This window comes from Nesoenas mayeri, assembly GCF_963082525.1.
Source record: "Nesoenas mayeri genome assembly, chromosome: 4".
In the NCBI taxonomy this organism is placed as follows: Eukaryota; Metazoa; Chordata; class Aves; order Columbiformes; family Columbidae; genus Nesoenas; species Nesoenas mayeri.
The window spans coordinates 11,733,534-11,756,405 of record NC_137540.1 but is presented as its reverse complement, the minus strand read 5'-3'; the positions used below and the strand labels follow the sequence as shown (position 1 = coordinate 11,756,405).

The 22,872-nt window shown below is 35.2% G+C and overlaps 1 protein-coding gene across 1 annotated transcript in view; it reads left to right on the top strand.

Annotated features, from left to right (window-relative positions):
- The window catches only part of PRDM5 (PR/SET domain 5), a gene marked incomplete at its 5' end in the record, with an annotated part of 82,163 nt that overhangs the window by 29,354 nt on the left and 29,937 nt on the right, over positions 1 to 22,872 (top strand). The window contains 6 exons of the mRNA XM_080344311.1: positions 1,421 to 1,500; positions 8,314 to 8,398; positions 9,704 to 9,861; positions 15,034 to 15,127; positions 19,256 to 19,416; positions 22,721 to 22,814. Of these exons, the coding sequence (XP_080200437.1) occupies positions 1,421 to 1,500; positions 8,314 to 8,398; positions 9,704 to 9,861; positions 15,034 to 15,127; positions 19,256 to 19,416; positions 22,721 to 22,814 (672 nt within the window). The remainder of the gene's footprint in view (positions 1 to 1,420; positions 1,501 to 8,313; positions 8,399 to 9,703; positions 9,862 to 15,033; positions 15,128 to 19,255; positions 19,417 to 22,720; positions 22,815 to 22,872) is intronic.

Below are 22,872 nucleotides of genomic sequence, written 5' to 3'. Positions count from 1 at the left end.
AGGAGCCACTCAGTGACTTCTTTTTAATTATGTTAGTGAGTAAAAATTCAGTGTGCAGACTGACTTGTTGCGGCTAGACAGCTGGTGTGGTTGCCTTATTTTACTTCATGCACCAAAGTTCAGAGTGTATCTTATGCCTTCTTGAGGCATCTTCAGATGAGGGCTCTCAGGACCAGCTTTTTGGTTTTTTTTGTCTATATTAATGTTTTACTGTATAGTTTAGAGTAGCAATTGAAATCTTATAGGGCTGTTTTAATACTAAAACAGATATATGGGCTTTGGAGGATTGTCATAGTGATTACTTTTGTTTTTTCTCCAAAATGTGAAGCTTAATTAAATAAGTCTGGGCTTAAATAGTCTTTGGAAAATTACTCCCAAGAAAGAAATGGGAAAACCAAATAATCAGAATCATCATAATATGAATTCTTTAGGACAGCAAGATCAGGAAAGATATAGGATGCTGAGAGTTTGAAAAATTGAGCTGGAAGCTCTCTGATGAGCTTGTTTTTGATCTATACTTCCTCTCTGCTTGACTATAACAATACTCACCTCCTCTTGGGTTCTGTGTCCGTTCTCTTTAGTGTTCATTGTAATATGAACATTGTTTACATAAGCTAGGAAATTTCTTGCATGTAATTATAAAAAAAGACTTAGGTTTATGGTGACTTTGCCTTATAATAAGATGGCTTTGTGGGTTACTCAGATTTCAAAAGGTAAATAATACATAAGCCCAATTAAATGCTCTGTCACTTTTTAGAGCAACTGTGAAAAGGGAAGAAAAATACATCTGGTAGCTGATCTGTAGCTTGTTTTGTAATTTACATTTTAGATGAGATTTGATTTCATGATCTGGTGTTAATACGAATTCCTCATCTTGTTTAGTTAAAGACCACAAATGATATGTTACTTTATATAGTAGAATTCTTAATGTTTTCTGAATAAAGAAAAATGGGAAATGGTGGTTTTTACTTCAGTTTGAGATTTTTTTTAAATTATTTCTACACTACTTCCTTTCAGGAATGTTTCTATTAAAGGTCTAGTATAAAGTTTTTTAAGATATTAATTTTATTGACTTGGGAAGAAATAAACTCTACAGTCATAAAGTGATTTGTTCTTAGTTGTGAATTGTGCTTTTCATATTAGATTGGTAGTGTGTGATACCATCTATTTGGAGTTTGTTTGGGGTTTTTTTTGTTTTCTTTATGGTTCTAGTTTTCTTGATTTACATTCCATCAGTGACTGGTTTGTTGGACACCCACAGAGCGCTCCTGATAAGGAACACTTTGAAGATGGGATACAAATGTAAAAATCTTATGTCAGTCAAATGACCTGTGAAAAGTCAGAAATTCAGTGGAAATATTTAGGTTCTTTCTTAGTGCTTCCCTTTTAAGATGTCGGTGTTATTTTGTTTCTGTTTCAGGAAATTCTAGGAAGAAGCTGATGTGTTCAGTGTGCAATAAGAAGTGTTCCTCAACAACAAATCTCCAAGAGCATCGAAAGGTCAGTGAGATGAAGGCTAACCCACAGCAGGATTTGACTTCACTAAGATGTGAGACTGCGATGCTTAGGTCACTTGAAAGCTGCTGTAATGCAAACCTTTGAGTAATCTCTTTCATGGTTACAAAGCCAATGTATTTTATTGTGGGTATTTATTTTTGTAATCGCAGTTGGTTAAATGAAAAGTTTTAATGTATCTTTTACCAAATACAAGGAAGTTTGTGCTTGTATCATTTATGCATTCCAACATTAAGTTGAAGTTGCCTGCTGTTCTTCAGCATTCTTAAACACTAAGCTAAACGTAAAGCTATGTTATGTAATGATACAATACATACAGAGCATAAAACAGGTTCATGAACCTTCAGTTTTTGTACAAAATGCAATCAGTCTTTCTTATTTGTGACATACCAGAAAGGGTGTTACTGTAATGTAGTTTAGCAGCAGTAATTTTTTTTCCTTAAAAGCAAATTCTTTGTCTTTTTGTTTATGTGTATAATGTTTTATAACCAGAACAGGAGGGGTTAACAGTGTGGAAAGCAACTCTTGAAAATAAAGGAGTTTGTATAGAAATACAGATGGACTATGAATATGAGATTCTGAATCCATTATACCCAAAGGAAGTCCCTGCAAGATTAATTTGATAAATCACTAAAACCCAGGAGATTCTGTTTTTGCAAAAAGCTACATTGTTCTGTTTATCAGTTTAACTGTAAGTCTTTACTAATGCCCTGGTTATAACCTGAATCCGTTGAGGACATAGATTATATCAATTAAAATATGTTGTTGCAAAGGAAATGGTGGGGCCCCTTCTTTTAAATTTGTTTTTCTTCTTGCATGTTTTATTATGCCCTGCATTTCTAACAGGCTATAAGACTGAATCATGGTATGCCTTACCACATGTAGTTACAATACTTGCACATCAATGCACCTTACAGAGGCCCTGAAAATGCAAAATATTAATGATTAGCGTGTCCATTTTATCAAGTTATTTGTTTCATTTTAGTAGCTGTAATTCTGTGCCGACACTATGACACTGACAAGCTCTTCAAGTAGCATTGATGATGATAGGCCAGTTGAGCACATATTCATCTTGAGAATCATCATGAAGATTTTGTGCATAAACCTTTATTTACTCTTCTCAATTGACTCATCTTTTAAGACATCCACAAAATAGGTATTCCAGGTTCTTGTACATACATCAGATAGTGAAGGAGATTGCATATAGGACTCATGCCTTCTGTACTTTGCTTTTGTAGGAAGTGGTGAGGGAGGGGAGTGGGTGGAATCCATCACCAACATTGCCAAAAGTATTTAGACAGGCAATAAAAATGGTAACAAAATAGTAGGTTAATCAGGGAGGAAAGATTTTTTTTTTTCACCTATTTGTCAATGTAAAGAAATAAAACTAAATAATAGAAAGGTAAAGAAAAGCCCAGACAACAGAAAGAGAGAAATGTGACAAACACAGAGAAAGGAGGTGAAGAGGATGGCGATGGGGGGATTAAGAGAACTATTTACTCTCTGAAGACGTGGTCATTCAGATCTGTAGCTTTCATGTGGCCTTTTATTTAAACCCATTTTTAGCTTTGTGTGTCTTGTGGGTTGTTTCTTCCTTAAATGTCTAAAGATAAGCCCTTTCTTAGCCATGCACCATTAAACTTTGAGGTCCCTTAGTCTTACCCTCTTGTTTTCCAGACTGTTGCTTGTACCATGCTAATTATTTCTGGTAATGACTTTTTTTTTAATTTTTATTTTTTTTAAAAATGTTTTAGTTTATCTCAATGAATTAAAGGAAATGTAGGGCTGACAGAGACCTTAGGAGGTTTTCTAGCCCATTGTATTTTAGAGTGAGGAGTAAGCATGGACCTAAATCTTTCTAAACATGCACCATCTCATGTCCTGAAAAGTTCCACTCAAGAAAATTCTACTGTCTCCACAGATGCCTTTCTGTATTGACTCACAACTTTAGTGCCATCAACATTTTTGAATATGCTTATTAATCCTGTGTTTTGTTTGTTTTGATGTCCTACTTAAATCTTCTTCTTTACTGCAAAATGAATTAATTTCTCTGTCTTATCTGAGAGAATGCCAAGAAAATTTCACTACTGTTGTCTTTATAACAAGTAGCATATTGCAAAGGTGGTATGAACTTGATTTGCAATTTCTAGGCTGTACAAACACAGTTACCTCATCCTTCATGCATCTGTTTTTCCAAACTAGTTTTTCTTTTAGTAAACTTTTTCTTCTTGTGGATTCTCTCTTTTTCACCTACATGCTTCTTGAAGTCAGCTGCCCAAACAAGAAGAGCCATGATGCTTAGTTGAGACTTTGATAGTGCCAGGTATAGTAGAATGATTGTCCTGAGTTTATTAATACAGACAATATATCTATTAATACATCTCTGAACAACAGTGCTTTCTAACGGCAATGCCAGTCTTGTTATTCATGTTTTGTTTGGAATTCATTAATGTTTTCTGTCGTGGTGCTATGTAAACTGTTGGTCATCATGTAGCACTCATACATTTTATTTCTCTTCCCTAAATATTGAGTGCTTTGGAACTGCATTTAGAGTGTGGATTCTGACCTTGCCTTTTTTAGTGATTGCAGTACTACCCAGGATAGTCCCAGCTATATTTTTTTATATTCGATTTCCGAAACTACTTACCATAATACAAGCTGCCTCTTGCATGATACCTATGAAACTTTAGCAAGTTATGCTGTTGATCCGCTGATATTACTGTTTTTTGTGGTGATCAGTAGATTTTTTTTCCCCCATTCTGTCTATATCCACCTCTTCTCTTTCGTCTTATCCTCCAATTATAAAGTGACGTTCTTCTGATACTTGTAGTAGTCCGTGGTTTAGGTTGCTATGTGACATAGTAGTAAAAAAAGATAAATAGTAATAATAAAATTCCCAGCAAACACAACTCAGCAAATGCTGTTTAAGAGCTTATAGAACACTGGATAATAGAATGAATAAGTTTGCTGTAAAATCTCTCCTCTGCAGGTTTGTCATGTCTTCTGCCAAAGCAAATGAACCACCATCTGAATAATATTCTGACACTAAGTCCTGAAGTTTAGTAAAATGCAAAATTCTGTTATTCAACAATGTTAATAGTGAGCACGTGAGAGGAATGTTGTCTTGATGCAGATTCTTCCTGAAAGTTTCTTTTTTACCTTTGAATATAAATGTCTCGTGTTTGGATTTGAATTGCTCACAGGAACATAAACTTAAAAGTGAGCATATACATGTGAACAGCGGTTTGCCAGGTGTCTGCACTGAGGCTCTACTCTTCTGTAAGTGGAAAGGGAAGAAAAATTCAAACAAATCCCAGCACTGCTGTTTTATTTTCCTGGGATGATGCGGTCAGAATTAATTGATAGTGCTGCACTTTCAGTACTTGTAGTTAGGCTGGGGAAATGTCTGGGCATACAGCTATGGGATGAGTTTGGTGTTTGTTGTAGGCAGGGGTCTTCAATGGTAGAAGAGCTAATTCTCCTGTTCAGAAAGAAGATTGAGAACACCTTTGAGCGTAAGGCAGTAAAACTTTTGACTTTGGAAAATACCATGAAACAAATGCGTGTATGAAATGCAGGATTGCACTTCACTGGTAAGACTTGCTTTGATGTTGCACTTCTGGATTTCTTAGTAAATTTCTTATATGAGGCTCTAAGATTCCTTTAAGAGACAGGCTGTAGTACAGTCTGCTAGAGAGAAAATGACAGAGCCAAGAAGGATCCTACTCATCATTTGTTCTAAGATATTTTTTATTGTTTATGAAAAATCCTTGATTCCTTAGCTTTCTTCGCTATGGAGCTGAACTTTCTGAAAATTTATGGTGAGGAGAAACACTCTTAAACATCATCTGTGATCTTTTCATCTCCTCTCCTCACCTTTTTTTTCACCTACCCCTTCCAAGTGTATCTATGTTGTTTGTTTTTTTTTCCCTGTCCTATGTTCAACACTGGGCAGTGTTTTGTTTTACTGGGCAATCTTTATTTTTCGTGATCGCTATGAAAGCTGTAGAAAGGTAGAGGAAATGAAATTTTAAATGCCACTTTAAAGTTGTCGATAACATTTAATAATTTCAATTGCATGCAACATTTTCGTACACTTTCTTTCTCAAAGCACTACCTTCCAACAGACAAGAGTCTCATCCAGTTCTTGGGGTGGTATTAATAGATTGAAATACAAATTAGTTTTTGGAAGAGCTGATCTTAGATACGTCTTCAAAGTTTTAGCTCAGTTTCACTCCCAAAGCTCTTTTGAATGCCATTTTACTTTTCAATAGAAAATTTTGACGTTGTCGCTTCTGCAAGTGAAGTGTATTTTACCTGAGTATATATTAATCTTGCTCAGATGTTTTGTATAGCACTTAGCAAGTTGTTACGTGAAGGTGTGGCTCTCCTAATGCCTGTGAAACAATCGTAGGTATGTTCTGACTTTAATGTAACAGAGGTTTATGTTAATATGGACCCCTCATGAGACTAATTTTATTATGCAAATAAATCATTGCAAGACCCCTTCTCTGTGGTATTAGAGCCTGTGTAGTCATAGAACATGTTACTTCACAAGTCTTCTTAAAACAAAAATCTATTTAAATATTGTTATTCATAAAAACATTTGCTGTATTTTATTATTGTTGTTATACCATGTAATTGTGCACTTTTCTAAAGAACTGGTAGAGTGCCAGCTATAGAATATATGCCCGATAGCTACAGTTATTTAATGCATGTGTACACAAGTCTGTGTCTGATTATTTTCTAATGAGTTGATTAAGGAGTACCAGCTATAGAATATATATTTGATAGCTGTAGCTTTTTAACGCACATGCATGCAAGTCTCTGTTTCAATGCAAATATATTCAATGAGACTCTTTATTAAACAATGCTCGTAAGTTGAAATCAGGCTGTTTAATAGCATTAAAACACAATCTGTGTTCTTATGTACTAAATACTATGTTTAAGAATACCTTAGAAGTTATTTCATATTGTTGTGGTGATGGGGATTTGGAGAGTACTTGTTTACAGAATTACATAAACTTCAGTCAACAATCTAAGTAAAAATTTAGATCTTTTGGGAAAGGACAATGTAGTAGATTGTATGCATGTATATATAAGATTAGTTATTCTGAAATGCAGCGCTGTAAACAGGATATTTGGAATGAATGATCTTCATTTGAACTTACGACCTGATTCTGTCTGAGCACTTTGTTAAACATCACTGTCCAAAGCGTGTGACTTTGCAGAGATTGTAGGAAATAGCGTAACCATTTTTTTAGTTCATTAAAACATTTAATTTGCTCTAAAGTTAGTTTGGGAATAGCAGCATAAAAACACAGTGAAGCAGAATTCTTATGGAGACTCTCTTTTTGGTTGTGTGGTGTTTTTTTTTTTTTTTTATTTATTATTATTAGTAGTAGTAGTAGCTTTAAGTGGAACTCTTAGTTGGGCTTTTTTCCTATGCTGTCTGCAAATGCTTTGCATTAAAGGATTGTGTTGAACCTTTGATATTTGTTATGTTTAGCTGCTAGATTCTCCTACAGGAAGTCTATAGAGCTCTCCAAAAAACCTTTATGAAATGTGATCTCCATCCAGAAGTTCTGCTGTCTGATGCTGCAGCTATAAGAAGCTGCAATTCCTGTTCAACTGCACTGTGACTAGGTTGAGGGGAGGCTGCTGATGACAAATGTAATACAGAGCAGAAGGTGAATCATGACAGGTGGAGATCTATGCATGTGTTGTGATTTTGGGGTACAGTAAATAACACAGGATGTTTTTTTTTTTTTAATTGAGCATGAGAAGCCGCAGTTCTCAACTGCCTCCCCTAGTCCTTGATAACATGTGCTGTGATGTTGAAAATCCTGCTAATGCTTACTGCATTTACAGTTCAAGTGACAGTGCTGCCCCTCCACTGTCTTGCCTCTAAAAGCTTTTAAGAGAAACATTAACTGATGTGTCATCATCCTTTGCTTCACTCCGGAAACGATTTGCCATCATACAAATCTCCTTTGCTACATGAGTTACCTCTATTCACCAGGATAAATAATGGAAACAGTGAAATAATTTCTTTTCCCGGTATAATTACACTGACATTGACTTTTGTTAGAAATTACATTTTTGCTGTATTCCTTAACTGACAGTAGATATTGCGAACAAATGGGTACATGGTGCCTAGCTATTCTTGTTTATATCCTTCCTGGCAGGATACATGTGCAGCCTATGCATAAGTGTTATATTTGGAAGTGGAAATATACTGAAGAGAATGAAAATAGGACCTGCTATATCCTAAATAAAAGTTTCCCTAAGTGGTTTGATGGAACGTAATTGTTTTCATACCGTACCTCCAGTTAATCAGATTCTCTTTCTGTGAATAGAATTAAATCTTGAAAGAGTTTGGTAGTACTTGTTTTTGAAAATCCTTACAGTAGTTATGAAGTAGTCACTGTCTTATTTTTACTTATGTCTTATTGATTAGAAGAAAATGCTCTGAAAAGGTAACCTGCGTCTGTTTTTTTTCTCTTTTAATGTTTTCATAATAATGTTATTTTAAATTGATCTGGTATTACAAATTTACATAACTTGGGTTTCTAAATATAGTTTTAGTGTTAATTTTTTGTTCATGATTTTGAATCTTTATTTTTTGCGAGATACTGGTGTTCACCTGGGGACTAGCAAGGAGGAAATCACAGAATATCCATGAGTATTAGTATAGCTGCTAAGAACTAGTTTCAGTCTGTTTGAGAATTTCTGTATGTGTAAGATGTGTGGTCTTATTTGAGACACATCTTTAATTATCATAAAACACTTTTTCAGGTCCATGAGATCTTTGAGTGTCAGGAATGTGACAAGAAATTTATTTCGGCTAACCAGCTAAAACGCCATATGATAACTCATTCAGGTAATGTACAAAAATAGTACAAACCTATATATATGTGTGTATATATTAACTTATATTGAATTTTACCTGAATTCTTTTCTTATAGAAGGCTTGATGAATTCTGTGTTGTCCCAAGCTATTCAAGCAAATCTCAGGTTTCAAGGAAACCTGCTAAATTATCATTTCTAAGCCTTCCAAATAATACAAATGTAATGTTATATTCTTCCTACTGCTGCTTTGTCAAGCTGTTTTTTTCACACGAGATGGGGTAGATGATACCAGTTAGCTGGGATGGAGCAGAAGATTATTACTTGGCTTGTAGAGGAGGTGAAGAAGTGCTGGTTGAAATGTCAAGTTGAAGAGAACGGGAGCTGGTGTACACTGTCAGAGATTGATGATAAAAAGGGAAACATTCATTCATTCATTCATACATATAAATATATATATATAAAAGTGGACCTGTGTGTGCATAGTTTCCAGTCAGAGGAAAGAAGCTCATACTCCACACCATTTTGTAGACCACACATCAATGTTTGGTTGTGCCTGCCCTTGGCCAGAACAGGTCACTGTGTGGGGAGACTGGGATGTGGCCTGTCTGTAGGTTTGGCAGCCTGACAAATTTGCTCTGCCAGGATTTCTGATCACTGCAATCTAGCATTTGTGTGTTTTTCACCAGTGATTAGAAACACCAACCAACACAATAGAGACACAAACATTGTTCTGTCAAATACATTAGCATTTTTAAAAATGCAGGTTTTTACAGCTACACAAGCTTACAATTGAACTATTTTCTCAGTATCAGTCCACACCAAAAGCTCATTTCTTGTAAAATAATCTATATCTCAGAGGCTCCTAGCTTTGTTTTGACACTTTTGGATAAGCATTAATGTAGTTAAGTTGCAGTCACCAGTTGGAGCATAAAGGCTTTTTGCATAGGAACTTTTGGGTTTGGAAGCTAATATGTATATTGTTAATTAAGTTTTAAAACGTTTAAACTGTCATGCCCTCTTTCACATTTGTAATCTGGAAACAGGGTTTTCCTCTTTGAAGTCATTCTCTTTTGATTTAAGCTAATTAATCAGTATTTAGTTTTAGCAATGATTATTGCAAAGAATGTGCCAATTTCTTGAGATACACCATGGCTCATCTTTTGTGAAGTGACTTAACTGTCTAACATAAAGGGCATTAGATGTCTTTCTAATTGGTTTAATCTTAATTGGGTTGACTTAATTGCAAAAATCTCTCTGAGGAGATGACTGTCTCTGCCTTTCATCTTCTCCCCCTGTATAAACAGGAGATTAAATGTCCCCCACTCATTTTCTACAGAAAAACGCCCCTACACCTGCGAGGTTTGCAATAAGTCCTTCAAACGACTTGATCAAGTGACTGCACACAAAATAATACACAGTGAAGATAAACCTTATAAATGCAAGCTTTGTGGAAAGGGATTTGCCCACAGAAATGTTTACAAGAATCACAAGAAGGTAAAGCACTCTGCTGTTGTTGTTTGCAGGTCTGCCAGCCTCAAATTTGCATATTTTTTTATTTCGAAGTGGTTCATCATTAAGCTCCAGCATGCTTAGAAACTTGGGATTAAAGTATTGGAGAATGTATTTTTAATGTTCTTTGTTATAACCAAAATCTCAAAATATGAAATGACTTCTAATTTTTTTTTTTAAAAAAAGTGAAATAAGCAGAAGAAAATCACAGCTGCTTGGTTAAAAGTATCAAATAAATCCCCATTTTTATTTTTTGTGTGTTTTTTTTTTTAATATTGGGTTATATAGTTAAAAAATTTACTAAATATCTTCACTTTCTTTTTCTTTTAAAATATCAAAATTGAATAAAACTAAGTGCAGTCATGTTGCAGTCATTGTTGGACTTGGCAGCAGATGCTTTCAAACGATACTGGATTTGCACTGAGTAGTGCTCATGCAGTAAAGCATCAGAAGAAACATTACCTGAGAAAGAGGCTTATGAAGAGATGCTCTGCTTCTGTTGATTTAAGCTCAAATCTGCTTGGCCTAATTTCTATAATGCTTCTCATTATTTTTAACCTGAGGTTACGCCTTTAATGGCAAGGCTATATCCATGACTGCTGTTTTAGAACTACAAGACTGTAAAAAAAGAAAGAAAGAAAAAATTACCGGTCTGGTTTTGTGCCCAGTATTTGGAACCCATTGCCTTTTATTTATTTTTTTCCCTTTACATTTTTTTAAATACTCCCTCTTTCTTTCCCCCTTTTGATGAAACTGATATGCCCATAATTACAAGCCTCTTGCAGTTTGGCTCATCTTGTATGCCATCTGGGAATTTGGCACAGGATCTTTGCACCATCTCTTGCCCTTTCAGCCATAAATCATATGAGAGTAATAATAATGCCTCTCATAGGATGAAATGGTCATGACTATCTGAAACATAAAGCATGCAGAAGCCTGTTGAAGGACAAGCTAGCTCACATAAATGCTGTGATTGCATCTTGTGTTTTAATTTTAATGAAGAAAATGGGGCAGAATCTCAAAAATCTGATATATTCTAAGGAAAAATGTATAAAGTACTATCTAGAAAGATATTCCTGTTTCTTAAATGAAGACTTTTTACATGTTTACTTATGTTAGTTTCCAGTTGACTGTAAGGGAGTTTGGGCTGAAAATGGTCTTCAGGATTAAGTATGAACAAATAAACACTTTGACCCAATTCTCTGTTCAAAGCAGCAGCACCACGAGCATAAGCAAGGATTAGAGGCTCCACTTAATGGGAAAAATATTAAAATTTAGACAGATTTAGTCAGTACCTAATTTGACAGAATTTCTTAAAGCTTGTTGGAATACTTATTTCCTGAATCTGTTTGCAGATAATACTGACTGTACATCAACCCCGTCCTATAATAAACTTATACCTGTGTTTACATTAAGTTTACCCAAACAGCTGTGAATGTTCATGCATCAACATTTAGGTCTCTAATTTTACTTGCTAAATGAAGAGATGAGCATGAGAAACAGGGGATTGACATAGATGTCCTGAATTGCTTTTTTTAGATACACCTGTGTCCATTGAGTACACAGTGTAAGCAAGGAGAGGTAGTAGATAATGGAGGGGAGTATGGATGTGTATACATAAAACCAATCACAAGGTCTAAGTCAGGAGTTTGGTCATTTGGGATGACATAAGAATTTTAAGTGCCATGGTTCTGGGAGGGCTGCACTACTACTAGGGGAAGAGGACAACAGTTCTTTTGCTTCTTTACAGGAATGTCAATTCAGTAACAGTGGAATATTAAACCTTTGTTGCATGTTGTGCTCCTATGTATTTCTTCAGCTTGGGTTTTTATGATTCTTGAGGTGTGTATTCCTTTAAGAAGTCATGCTAGGTTTCATTTTCCTTTGGAAGAAAAGGAAGAAAAGTTGGTCTCTGAATAATTTCACATGGCTTTTTTTGAGCTCCAAGATGCAGTTACTATGCTAGTAGCAGGGAGCTGCAGTAGAGGTGATGGGTATAGTAGTTAAAAACAGTTAAATCAGCAGCATTTAGCAGAAAACATGCTTTCAAGTTGGATAGCAACACACTTGAAAAAACATCTTTGGATTTTACAGCAGATCTACATACTTTATGAGAAGAAACAGGATACCTATATATTTTGTACCCCTGAGTTCTTGTTTTGTATTTTAGATGGAAAATTGCTGTTCCTGTTTTTTTGGTAATTCCTTTGTGGGGGTTATTTAATCTTTATTTTTTTAATTGGAAGTATGACAATAAAAATGGCTCTCAGAGCATGTGCTTTTAAACATCTTCCAGATGTGGGTGGACGTTGAGTCATTTCTAAGGTGCAGAAGATTACTTCCTCACTTTTCACAGGATTTCACTGGAAGATAAACATTGGAGATGCTAAGAGTATACCTGCTCAGTGGAGCGTTGTGATGTGAACCCCAGCTTTGTACTCATTACACCCTTATAGCTACAGATGGGAGAAGCAGGAACTGTTAGTCTTGCCCTGGTAGCTCTCTGATGTGCTGCTTCTGTACACAAGTGCTACGCTGCTCTGCGGAGGTGCCTGTGCAAGCTTGCTTTGTCGCTTGTTGGAGCGGTCAGCACTGAGAAGTGTTATGCCATGTGGAACTCACTAAACTGGGATGTCTTTTGAAAAGCTCAGACTAAATAATTGAGTAATTGTATGAAGAATATGGTTCCACTTTTGTGACAAGGGAATTTATTTATTACTCTGAAATTAAGAGGCAAATGTAGTATTGGATTGTACTACAGATAAAAGTAGTCACCTTTCATCCAGGTTAGATTGGGTGAAGGTGCATGTTCTGTGCCATATAATGCAGATTACTTCCATACAGGAGAAACCGAAGATTTTGTTACATCTTCTTTGTTGTGATCTGTAGAGGATGAGTTCAGAGAATAAAATATTGATGATATGATGATGAGCAGAAATAGGTCAGCAGACACAGGATTTTAAAGGGTTTATGGTTAATCCAGGGTTATCTTGGGGAGCATAATGGATTGAAACAAACTGTATTCCCTCAGTTTCTCTATTGGGAATTTCTCTTATTGGGAAAAAGTAGCCTTAGGCTGGGTTTAAACCTCCACAAATGCCACGGTAGGAAAGGCTGCCATGAAATATTACATAAGAGCCCATCCTTGGTTGCTTTGATTGTATGACTGTCCGCTGCTCTGACTAAATGGAAGCTGTCTCTGATCTGAAACTTATTAGTAGGACAAAAAAGGACAGTATTTGGGGGGATGCCTTTTCTTATTAAGATTTGCATGGCTTTTTGTGATCTAGCTTGTTTCTGGATCATTCACAAAAAGGATCTGTGTATCCTTGCATGCAGGTATGCCTAGTTAGGTGGTTTTCTTTTTAGTGAAGTTAAAGATTGCAGATGAGTATTTGTATTTTGGTCAAAAGACTAAGGAGACCTGTCAGGGAGATGCTAAGAAGGACTTCTGTACAAATCACTGTGATCTTCAGAACTATCACTCAAGTGGTGAGTGTCCTAAATCAGGGCGTTTTTTTAAACAAGCAACATGAATTTTGCTCTCGTGAAAGGTGCCAGATTGACAGCCCTAGAGACTGAACCCTTCTATTTATCCACAGAACAGGTACAGCACAGACAGCAGCACTGCGAGCTTCCCCACAGTGTCTCGTCAGTATGTCTCAACCCTGTTCTGGAGGAACCACCTGTTGAGGTGAGAAGGTAGTTCAGTCTCTTCATGTCCTGTCAATCCTTGGCCTGACTGCTGATCCTGCCAAGTAGGGTGTCAATTAATGCAAAATGTTATGTAAATCTGTAGAAGCTGGACTGAAACATACAGCAAATTTTATATAACATTTGATATATTCCACACATTTGATGGTGCTCCAGTTGCCTTTATGCTTTAAATGACATAGGCTGAGGTCAAGGAATTGACTTTGAATCCAAAGTGTCTGTATAGCATTGCAAGTACTCCAAAGTTCTGGTGCTGTTATGAATGTGAGTGAACATTTGTGTTAAAATCAATCTGGATTAAAGGCCTTGTGTTTACATCTAAATAATTATGCTGACTCCCCATGGTCCCTTCTGTCTCCCCGGTTTAAGGGATAGCTATAGATGTTGTATGGTATTATAAGCAGCAGAAATGGACTATGCCAATATGTACTATGCTTATATTTACCCTTAGTCTACAGAATCAACTAATTTACATAATATTGTGTAAGTTATAAAACACTTACTGTCCATCCCCTTATCCTCTTGGCACTGCAGCTTCTATTTAAGGTCCTTGTAAGCCAATAAAATATTTAGACATTGATGCTTTCAAAACTTGTTTTCCTTTGCAAAAATAGTAGGAAATTGGGTAGATAATAAATTGTACAGATTAATTTACACAATCTACAGTGGGACAGCACTTAAGAACATTAGAAAATAAGGAAAAGTGCTTTGAAATGCACAAAAGCATAGTGAAGCTGGATGTTTCCCAAGCTCCAGAAAAGAAGTCTGCTTCAGCAACTGTGAAGTTTGTTTCAGAGGTTCATCCAAGCTTAGCTTTTTATTTTATTTACGGCTTTAAAGCTGTTTCTCAGCTATGATGAATTTTTACTACAGCAAACAAAAATCTTAGTACTGATGCTTCTATTTTTAGTGGGTTTTGTATTTTTTTTTCTTTCAATACAGGAAGCTGAAACAAATATATGTAAGGGTAGTCTCATAATTTGAGAAGTTTTCTTTGCCAAAATTTAGATACTATTCTGAGATAATCAGATCAGCTTCACCTTCAAACTTAAGAGAAAAAGGGGCTTTTGTACATATGCTTAATTTTAAAACATTTATTCTTATTAGTAAGTACTTAAGGTCAGTGTTAGTACTGATGAAGCATTGCAGCTGAACTTGTAGGTTTTTTTCCCTGATCATTCTATATTTTTGTTTCTGTTTATGTGCACATCTCATGTAACACTTCTGAGGACTGGGATGATATGTTTATTTAGTAGCTGCTACGCTGGCTTTCAGGATTCTGGATAACGACAGAATGACTGTTTTAATTCTTTGTCCCTGATGTTTCAAAATGCAGTGATATCCCCTCCAGAATCCAGTCTAGAAAATGAGCTATAATTACTATAATGAGAATTAATTGATTTCCTTCAGCCTTTCCTCTGACATGTTGTCTTTCATCTGCAGACTCATTCTGAAGAGAGACCATTCCAGTGTGAGGAATGCAAAGCTTTATTCCGAACCCCATTCTCTCTACAAAGACATCTGCTAATCCATAACAGTAAGTACTAAGCCAGAAAGGAAAAAGAACTTCCTCAGTTCTCATATTTGACTGAAAAACAGATATATGGCACCTTGATCCAGCTTGCTATGTTAAATTAGTATTAAGATTCAACTCTAACCCAAGGGAGTTAGAAATTCAGAGCCAAATTCAAACCTTGTCTTTAAATACACTTAAATGAAAACCCACATATGCTGTAGGAAATCTAGCAGTGATTTGAGGTCTGGTGACAAGAGATTTCTGCATTAAGTGCGACAGTGTTACCTCCATTTTAAGAAAGGTGAAATAGAAGCAAAGATTACTTGGCAGAGTACTCAGCTTTTGTAGTTAATCCAGTTTAGAGCTTGAAACAGAGATCTTTTTTTCTCCTGTGCCAGTCCAGGCTAATATTTCCTGCCTCTAGCATAGAACTAGCAGCCCAGAGGAATGCTGTGGCCATTTTCCCTCATGAGTAACTTGTTCTTGGCATTCTGCACTGTTTCTAATTGACTGATTTTTTTATTTTTTTTTTTAAATGGAATTTTCTGTCTTCAATATTTAGAGAGCCCCAGAGTACCACTCAACCACGTGAATATCAGCATCTAAAATCCTTGTAGCTTAGAAGGTAGTACTTTGATTTGGGGAATATTTCTGTTGTTATAATGAAAAAAGACCCCACAAACCTTTCTTTTTTTAATCCAGTATAAGTGTTTCTGTTAGATGAACTATTAGACTTGCGTGTTTAGTTTGTTCTTTTACAATTATCTTTCAAACCTTCTGCAATTTCATAAAGCATTGAATTTTGTAAAATCTTTTTCTAATATTAAATGTTAAAAATGATAGGGGGAAAAAATTAAAAACCTGTTCAGTAATGTATGTTCTAATGAACCAAATATTTGCAGGATATCCAAAAGCAGTAATTCACAGTAAAGGTCCATCAAAACATTGAGCTCTTTTTTTCAAAAGGATGGATGCTCAGAACATTTGAGGGCTTTGAGTTAGGCTTGTGATTTGTGGCAGGTTTGGCTGTTTCTGAACCACCAACATTTAAGCAAATATTAAATATAACAAACTGTGAATTGCAGTGGCACAGACATTGTCTAGTCATTCTTGATGCTAAAGGAAACGTCTTCCTGAGAGACACAATAGGTGGCTGAAAGTGGTCACTTATGCCATTTTAGCTAAAGCTGTGTCTAAAATGAATGAAAGCCTTAAACCAGTCATATTTGGTATTTTTACTAATCACAAAAGATTTTTAAACCTTTTTTTTTTTTTTTCCCTTACTTTGGTTAAAAAAACCACCACCAAACAACAGCTGACCGATTTGACAAAGAGGCCTTAATACAGCACAATATAAGCAAAGCTTTTATAGTCATACTGCATCTTTGTTGTCTGTAGTCCTATACAAGAAGTGTTGACAGACCAATAGAGAAGTGAGAAGTGAAAGTTATTACTAGGACGAACTGAAGAATAAACAGTTTTCAGTTCAAGTCTGTTATCAAAACAAGGGGCTCTGCTGTTTTCTGAGAAGAACTCGTGTTCCAAGTGAAGAAATGTAGAACTCTTCCCCCATGAGCTGACTCTGAGACTGACAAGTTGTGCTGCCATGATAATGAGTTTCTCATATTTGAAATAACTCAGAATTATAGGCATTGTCCTGCTACAACTGGATGGTCGTCACTCTCATAGCACAGAAATACACGTCTTGCTATAAAGAAAAGAAAGAAAAAGGCATCTCTAGATGTATTTAGCTGGTTTTACTGTTCTTTGTTGTAGGAAAGGAAAAGTTGTTTCTAAAGCTTGAAACTTCTAGCAAAAATTGAAGTTCAGCCTACATCATGTATTCTTTTATATTCAGAATCCCCTTGTCATTTTACAAGGAAGCACTCTGCAGGGTGATGTAGAATGACTTAAATTTATTTTACAAACTTAATTTACTGGGAAAAAAAGGTATATTAATTAAACTCACTACTCAGGTTTTTCTGTTTTGAAAGTGGATAAGGTGTCATGGCTATAACTTTCAAATGGGTATAACTTTCAAAATTCAAGATAAATTTGTCTAAGCTCATTTATTTATTTATTTATTTGTTTATTTTCTCCTTCCAGATTCTGGCTGTGTAAACATAACTTGTCTTCTGAGAGTCAGACAAGCTTTTTCTCTTAGGCATGCTGCTGATAATACATTTTAGTATCTGTTTTCATTATGCCATTAGCAGTGCTGAAGCGAACCCTTTATTCTCAGCTGTAGTGGTTAGGGAGGATATATGGTACATGAGAAGTGTGTGTGGTGGCTTATGCTTGGCTGATACTGGCTCAGGAGGCTGTAAGAGATCTGACTAACAAGAATGATTAACCCTTAACATTTTCACTTGGATCATTCACTTGTCTAGGATTGTAGAGGCATGCATGAACAGAATTTCATTTATTGAGAAGGAGGTGATTCTTTTTATATATTTGCTTTCTAGAGTAAAAATCTGTATGCAAAGTGTTTGTTAGTAAGAGAAATACTAATTAGCTTCTTCTACAGGAGTCAGCACAAGTGGGCACTGAATATTGCTCATTTCAAGTAAAGTACAAACAGCCTCAACTTTCATTATCTTTTGTCATAATGAGAGCACATCAGTGGAGTAGATAAAGCCAGTCCCAAGACAGACACTCACATTATGTTTTGTATTTCTGGGGGAAAACACTGTAGGACAAATCTATGTCAGTTTCATTTCCATCTTCAAAGACATTTATGGATATTGATACAATAGTTTCACATCAAGTACTCTGAAAACGTTTCCCTTCTTCCATATTTTCAAGAGCTGCAGTCAATGACATACTTTGTTGTTTACTTCCATTCTTCAGAGTGCCTAGGCCTGAAGAGAATATATATTTTGCTTTTTCTTTTTTTAACAAACCTCTAAATCTAGCACAGTGCAAACCTGTTGATTGAAAATACAAAATGGAAATTCTTTGTTCATTTCTTATCCATTGATAATAGAAACTGATTTGGTAACTTTCATAGTTATGCTTGTCCACCAAAGGCATTGGAAGGAGTTTTGGCTTTTGGCAGAGATAGTTCTTAAGCAACAGATATATTCTTACATGTACCATGTGAAATCTGGTGGCTGTTTATCACAGCAATGAGGTGTCATGAAATAGGTTATGTAGCTCTATTTTTTTCCTGCAGCCTTTTACAAGAGGATTTCCAAAGCTGCTCAGGGTATTATAATGCTTGAATCTTGTTGCAAGTACTTCAGGCTTTTGCTTTATGCTGTTGAGGAACCTTCCAAAACTTTTTCCGTAGTTTTGTAGTAAAAATAGAAAAGACATAAAGACTGTTCATTGGGGCACCTGTGAGTGGGGACAGTGTTCTGATGGCTCTTCTATAATGAGTTACAGGCTTTCTGCTAAATAAGGAAGCTGCTGAGAAACACTTATTTGCCTTCATTCACAATAATATATGAAAAAAATTCCCCAATTCTAGACTTCCCATAACTTAGCATGCTGAAAAATGTTGCTAAACTTGAGAACTTGACTAAATACATACTTGGCATTGCAACTATATGTTTGAAGACTATTATAATGTGTATACACAGAGGAGGTTCAATTGAACAGTGTGCTAGTTCTGAAAACTGGTTGAAAATTTACTCTATCCCAACCAAAACCAGCACAAGCTTTAAAGTTATTTTATCTTTGTCATGTGAGTTTGCCTTTATTGATGTGAATGAGATAGGTTACTCAAAACAAATATTTATTGTTTTGAGAATTATTTTACATTGAGGAAGATGTCTCTTATCATTTAAGCTTCAAAAGATGAAAGCTATTTAATATTTTCCCCTTGTTGCCTTAAAGAGAGTCTGTTATTTGGAGGTGCTGATAAAACTTGTGCTCCTTTCCACAGGAAGCCGGTTCTACTGGTTGCCATTTCATCTTTATAGAGTTTAATCTCACCTTTTTGGCTAGGTTGTTGTCAGGACTACTTCATACTTTCTTAATTTTCCAATGATGTTTTTATTTGATGTGATATTAATTTTCTTTCTGTCATCATGGCCCAGCTTTTTGTTTGTCTTTCTTGCTTTTATTAATTTTTCTGAAATAATAAGCATTAGTGTGTTTCACAAAAATCTAGTATCTTTAAACTTTGTTTTCTCCTTGTATAAGGTGAGAGGACCTTCAAGTGTGATCACTGTGATGCTACTTTCAAAAGAAAGGATACCTTAAATGTCCATATTCAAGTAGTACATGATGGGCATAAGAAATACAAGTGTGATCTCTGTGATAAGGCTTTTGTGACACCCTCAGTCCTGAAGAGTCATAAAAAAGTAAGTAGAATCAATTCTATCATATTCATTCCTCTTGTGTCCTTAAGTTTGGGACTAAACATAAAATCCTCACGTACTTCTGTATTTCTGTTTTTTCAGTAGAAATCTCTGATGCTGCTTAACATCCTAAAATGCTCATTGCAGTAGTGGGGTTATTGGTGTCATGCAGAATGTGCAAAGGGTACATATGTGTAAATCCAGTGTAGGTACTCCAGCATCAGGTGTGTAGCAGGATGGGACTTGCTGCATTGCTCTTACCATGCTTCATCTCTGCAATGAAATTGGAGTAAACCTTAGATTACTTGCTCACTAGTTTGACATGAGGTAAGATTTATATTACAGGGAAGAAATGTGAAGAAAATAATTCATTAAAAACTGATTAACTGAGGAAAATCAGCTTGGGTGTCGCCACCAAATGCAGAATGTTAGTGTTTGTTGCAAAGCATTATGCATATGTTATTTGCCATATAGCATGCACTTCATGTGTGTATGTAAAATTGTAATAACAAAATTGGGATACTTGGTACAATGTTATCGGCACATGATTATGGTGAGTACTGTACAATACAACATGGGTCTACATTTAAAAGTGAGGAAAAAGTGTAAAGGGAGTCTTTCAATGTCTCTCCAATGCTACCTTGTCTTACAGATGTGGGAACTAGCACGTCTTTGGAGCCTAATTCAAGTTATTGGTATATAGCAAACTATTGAATTCTCTCATGTAATGGACAGCACTGCATCCTGAATTTGTTCTTGATTTTTAACACATGTACAGATTGCAAAAATTAATGGAACCAACTAGGAACAATGCTGCTTTGGTTTCTTTTACGGTCTTTTAAAGGTCTTGATCTTCCATTAAATGTATGCTAATGCATTTGCCATCTGTGTTTGGTCTGTTCTAAATGCTGCTTGTCTCATATTTAATATGCATTAAATTACTTAGTAATGATAAGTGCAGAAAATAAAGTTTCCTGTGACTGAGTGAAATAACTGTGTAACCAAGATGTATTTCTCCAAGATATGCTTAGTGGAAGATTTTCACCTGTACTTTAGGAGAAGTAGAATGACATGGGGATGCCTTGTTTGTAGATTTCAGGACAGGTACCATAAGATAACTGAGATTCAAATAACGTGATTAATCAGTTGTTGTCCAGCCTGAGAACTCAGCTGATTTTTACTGTAATAAATGGAGAACTTCAGATCATAGGATACTCTTCTTTTCTTATATGACTTTTAGAATAAGGAATGTTAAAGCACACTTGTTTTCTAAGCCCAAATATGTCGGTCTAAGGAACTACAAAATAAAGGGTATAAAAAATAAACTTGTGATTTGTTTCTGGTTATGTTGTTATGGAGCAAGACTTCAGGAAGACACAGTATCTTTTATTAGACAGGCTGATTTGCTTGGAAAAAACAGACTGCTTTTTGAACACAAAGTCCTTTTCATCCTTATCTACTTGTTTTAATCACTCGAGTAACAGACTTAACCTGTAATACTGATAAATTGACTTCAGATTTTTTTTTTTTCTTTCTGTGTGGAGGATCTTGCCAAGATGAATCATAAGATCCCAAAATTAAAAAAAAAAAAAAAAGAAATATTATGTGGATTCATTGAGATTTGCAAAAATTCTTAAACTTTTGTCCCTCGGTCTTCTTTCTACAAAAATCAGTGTGACTTTCTATTTCCTGTTAAAAATAGCCATAAACATAGATATATTTTTACTTTATTGGGAAGCAACTACCATTTGTTGTTTATCCCTGTTCTTTCTTTGGCACTCCTTCATTGTAATTGCTATTGCTTTGTGCTAGCTATATGTTTGTGAGCCTTTAAGTTGTAATACATTGCTCCTGGAAATCCTATGTTTTTTTGGTTGTTTGGAATGAATTAGTAGCTGGCTGTCTGGTATCCCACGATGTTGCTGTTACAGATATAAGTGATTTCCAAAGAGCTCCATCCTAATCAAGAGGGATTTAATGTTCATATCCCTAATGTCAGGGAATGAAAACTATGCAAGTGTGTCTGGGATTGAAATGAGATCTCGTTTACTCTTCCTTCAGCTGCATAATATACATAATGCGAGCTAAGGTTTTTTATGATGTAATGAAGAATTTTATATCACTTCAGTATCTTTCAGAAAACAAAGAATTAATTTCTCTTTCCGAAGAGAGTTGTGTGCAAAGTTTGAAACCCAAATTGTCAGCTGTACATATAATGTAATGTGTTATCTTTCCTATCTCACTGAGATTAACACTTATAAATGAAGTAATCAAAAATTCTCCACTAAAAGAGCAGTCACAGTCTTAAGAAAAATAATCAATAGGCTGATAAGTCTTCAGTTCAGAATTGGGCATTGAGAGTACAGTCTGAAAAATGACAGGAACCCGTGTATGTAACTTACTTCAAGGTGATCTTGCTATTGACTGTATAGGTCGGATAGGAGAGCTTGTCATTTTTGTTTTTTTCCTTTTTGAAATAATTCTTCGTGTCATCAAGGTGTTCTAAGCTTAAAAGCTTGATTTCAAAAGATAAGCTCAGTGTATGATTTAGTGTTAGTGACAATTACAACATAGTTCTCCTTATCAATTCTCTAAATACAATCTGATAGCATCCAGTATGCAATCTGCATTGACAAAAATCACTGACAGTTTGCACTTTGAAGGATTGCTGTCTGTGATACTCAAGTTGAACTGATATCTATGTTTCATTCATATGACATCAAGTTGAACTGATGTCTATGTTTCATTCATATGACACAGAAATCATATGTGCAAATTCTCATAGAGGCCTTTTAAAGCTCCAGTTCAAGTTTGCAACAGGAAAAATTATACTAGGTTAGTTAAACTCTTTTCACTATATTTCATAATGTAATAAAAGTATGTGAAATTGTAAGCTTTCAAAAATAGTCCCATTTATTGAGATTAATTTTATTAGGTAATGTAATTATTGTTTGCTGGTTTAGAAATCACTGTCATAGATATGAAACTGACAACTAGGTGTGTTATTCTTGCAATCATGAAAATACACAAAGGTGAATTGTAATAGAGACTATTTAGGAAATAGTAAACTTCTGAACTGAAAAGCCAGTTTACTTTGCCATCAATCATGAAATTGGTTTAGAAATTTTAGAAGAAAATTGAAAGAACACCTATAGCTAATTCCTTAGAATCTCTGCGTGATGTGATGTTACAAAATATATAATGGACATAACAGTTGTCAATGCCAATACAATTGAACTATTCCATATTTCATTTCTTTTAAAACTATGCTGAAGCTTTCATTCCTTTCTTTCCCCACCACATTTAGACTCACACAGGAGAAAAAGAGAAGATTTGCCCATATTGTGGACAGAAGTTTGCAAGCAATGGAACACTGAGAGTTCATATCAGAAGCCACACAGGTACAGTTTTGTTTTTTGTAGTGAACAGAGCAGACTTTCTGAATATATAACAAGATAT